At 41.2% G+C, this 3,366-nt stretch overlaps 1 protein-coding gene across 1 annotated transcript; it reads left to right on the top strand.

The window, feature by feature from the left end:
• Positions 1-2,177: 2,177 nt before the first annotated feature.
• LOC138897709 (uncharacterized) lies at positions 2,178-2,971 on the top strand. The gene is made up of 2 exons (XM_070183716.1): positions 2,178-2,335; positions 2,455-2,971. Exons 1-2 carry the CDS (start codon positions 2,178-2,180, stop codon positions 2,969-2,971), a joined length of 675 nt encoding a protein of 224 aa, XP_070039817.1.
• Positions 2,972-3,366: the final 395 nt, after the last annotated feature.

Here is a 3,366-nt window from a genome sequence, read left to right as displayed (position 1 = left end):
CCCTTTAATCTCGGTCGTTGATCTCAAATGATCAACGACCCATAATAAATTCCACATTCTCCTTATATCCCCATAACCCAAACCTTATACCCAAATTACTGATTTCAGAGAGCCACTATTGGGGAAATCAACCTTGATCTGCAGATGGGTCCGACTTGGTTTGATGTTAAGTTTCAAGTGCTAGATTTATTTGCTACTTAGAAGTTAGAATCTATTGTTGGGACGACTATGGATACATGCAGCTAGGGCAGTGGCTTCTACTCTGCACCAAGATATGAAGTTCGAATGGAATCATCGAGAGATGATCATTCATGGATACGGAAACAACCCTATCTACACCAACCAGACCGTTCCAGTTATCGAAAATATGAGGAAGTTGGGTGGAGAAACATATCACTGCATTGAGCGGGTGAACGCAATTGAAAAGGATCGATGGTGGAGCAAGAAGATAGAAAGCATATTGCTGTGGATGGGATATGAACCAGGCAAGGGTCTCGGCAAAAAGCTTCAGGGGATCACTAAACCCATACAACCACAATATCATGGCACGCCCTTTGGACTCGGGTATGAATATATCGTACAAGAACATCAGGAGATTGGATACCGCCATGGTGTGCCCATTATTACCTTTTGGAACAACCTGTGCCACCTCTACACCAGACATTACGTCAGGAAGAAGGAGCTGTTCTCAAGAACTGGACTGCTGTACCATCCCGGGCTCTCCGAGTTCCTAGGTAGCCTCGCAAATTAGCATGACTTAATTCCAAATTTTTTTGAGCATTTAAGATAATAACAACAACCCAGTGAGTTCCCACAAGTGGGGTCTGGGGAGGGTAGAGTGTACGCAGACCTTACCTCTACCCCGGAGGGTAGAGAGGCTGTTTCCGAAAGACCCTCGGTTGTTTTGATCATTTAAGACATTTTCAGTATTTTGTTTTGAAATAATTACTCGAGCTATCGAGTCGTACTTGTTGACATTTTAAAGTTTTATTAATGCATTACTGTTCTTCATATTTATTATTATCTTTCTACGTTCTTTTTAGCATAATTATTGCATATCCTGATGAACTTACGACTGTGACATGTAATGAGACAACGCAACATAAGGACATCGATTCAGAAGATCTGGAAGATGATGTAATACATGAGAAAATTGTCAAAGAAGTAGAGAATTTTGAGAACAAACCAAATTCTAATTTGGAGGAAACTGAGGCCATTAACTTAGGGAATTCTGAAACAGTCAAGGAAACTCGTATAAGCATTCGTCTATCACCGTCAAAGAAAGAAGAGTATGCCAGGTTCCTAAAGGAATAAAAGGACATTTTCACATGGTCCTACAATGATATGACTGGGTTAAGCATATCCATAGTAGCTCACAAGCTATCCACCAATCCTATGTGTCCACCGGTAAAATAAAAGCTCAGGAAATTCAAGCCAGATATGAGTTTAAAGATAAAAGAGGAGGTCACCAAACAAATTAAAGCCAAGGTTCTCCGAGTGGTTGAATACCCAACCTGGTTAGCCAACATTGTGCCAGTTCCAAAGAAAGATGGAACAATTAGAGTATGTGTCGATTAGTGAGATCTGAACAGAGCAAGTCCTAAGGATGATTTTTCATTGGCTAACATACACATACTAATCAACAACTACGCCAAGCATGAACTCCAATCCTTTGTGGATTGCTTCACAGGATATCATCAGATCTGGATGGACGAAGAGAATGCTGAAAAGACCGCCTTTATCACACCATGGGGGTATATTGTTATAAAATGATGCCGTTTGGATTGAAGAATGTTAGGGCCACTTACATGAGAGCCATGACGACTAGCTTCCACAACATGATACATAGGGAAATAGAAGTGTACGTGGATGATGTTATCATCAAGTTTAAAAGGAGTTCAGATCACATAGTAGACCTGCAGAAATTTTTTGATCGGCTTCAAAAATACAATTTGAAGTTGAACCCTGCAAAATGTGCCTTCGGAGTCCCTGCTGGAAAGTTGTTAGGTTTCATCGTCAGCCGCCGAGGTATTGAGTTAGACACGTCAAAAATCAAAGCTATCCAGGACTTGCCACTGCCAAAGAATAAGAAAGATGTGATGAGTTTTCTAGGAAGCCTCAATTATATTAGCCATTTTATAGCATAATCAACGATGATATGTGAGTCAATCTTTAAAATGCTGAGGAAAGATGTTGCAACAAGTTGGACCGAAGAATACCAGAAAGCCTTCGATAAAATCAAGGAGTATTTATCTAAACCTCCCCCGCCAGAACCAGGAAGATCCATGCTGCTTTATCTGTCCATGTTGGATAGAGCCTTTGGCTGTGTTCTGGGGTAACATGACGAAAGTGGGAGGAAAGAGCAGGCGATATATTATTTGAGAAAGAAGTTTATGCCTTACGAAACCCGGTACTCTTTGTTGGAATGCACCTGCTATGCTTTGACATGGATAGCCAAAAGTTGAGACATTATTTCTGTGCATACACTACATATCTCATATCAAGGATGGATCCACTAAAATACATCTTTCAGAAACCCGTGCCTATGGGTAAGTTAGAAAAGTGGCAGATACTGTTGAGTGAGTTCGACATCATCTACGTAACTCATAAGGCATTCAAAGGGCAAGCGTTGGCTGATCACTTGGCAGAAAATCCCGTAGACAGAGAATACGAACCATTGAAGATGTATTTTCCCGAAGAAGAGGTGTCATTTGTAGGAGAAGACATTATCGAGGCATACGACGGTTGGAGGATGTTCTTCGACGGAGCAACAAACTTCAAGGGAGTGGGCATCAGAGCTGTCTTAGTATCAGAAACCGGTCAACATTACCCAGTATCCGCAAAACTCAGGTTCCCGTGCACCAATAATATGGTAGAATACGAAGCCTGCATTATGGGACTCAGGTTGGTCGTTGACGTGAACATTCAGGAGTTGCTGGTAATCAGAGATTCTGGTCTATTGGTGCACTAGGTTCTAGGAGAATGGGCTACCAAGAATACCAAAATATTACCATACTTGCATTGTGTACAAGAGTTGATCAAGAGGTTCACACAGATAGAATTCAAACATGTTCCAAGGACTCAGAATGAGTTTGCAGATGCATTAGCCACCTTGTCTTCCATGATACAATATCCAGACAAGAATTTCATAGATCCTATCCCAATAGGAGTTCATAAGCAGCCAACTTATTGTGCTCATGTCGAAGAAGAGTTTGACGGAAATCCGTGGTTCCACGACATCAAGGAATACTTGGAAAATGGTGAATATCCATAGAATCCTACACACACTCAGAAGCGCACGCTCCGAAGATTGGCCAATTATTTCTTTCAAAGAGGAGGAATTCTGTATAGAAGAAAACCTGAATT

The sequence above is a fragment of the Nicotiana tomentosiformis genome, chromosome 8, assembly GCF_000390325.3.
Source record: "Nicotiana tomentosiformis chromosome 8, ASM39032v3, whole genome shotgun sequence".
Lineage (NCBI taxonomy): Eukaryota > Viridiplantae > Streptophyta > Magnoliopsida > Solanales > Solanaceae > Nicotiana > Nicotiana tomentosiformis.
The sequence above is the reverse complement of the archived record's forward strand: the minus strand, read 5'-3'. Positions and strand labels throughout refer to the sequence as shown.

What these genes read in the sequence shown, in the direction of transcription:
- LOC138897709 (XM_070183716.1), top strand. Translation starts at nt 2,178, where the DNA reads ATGCTGAGGAAAGATGTTGCAACAAGTTGGACCGAAGAATACCAGAAA. An exon ending in GCCTTTGGCTGTGTTCTGGG is followed by an intron (nt 2,336 to 2,454) that starts GTAACATGACGA and finishes TGACATGGATAG; the next exon opens with CCAAAAGTTGAGACATTATT.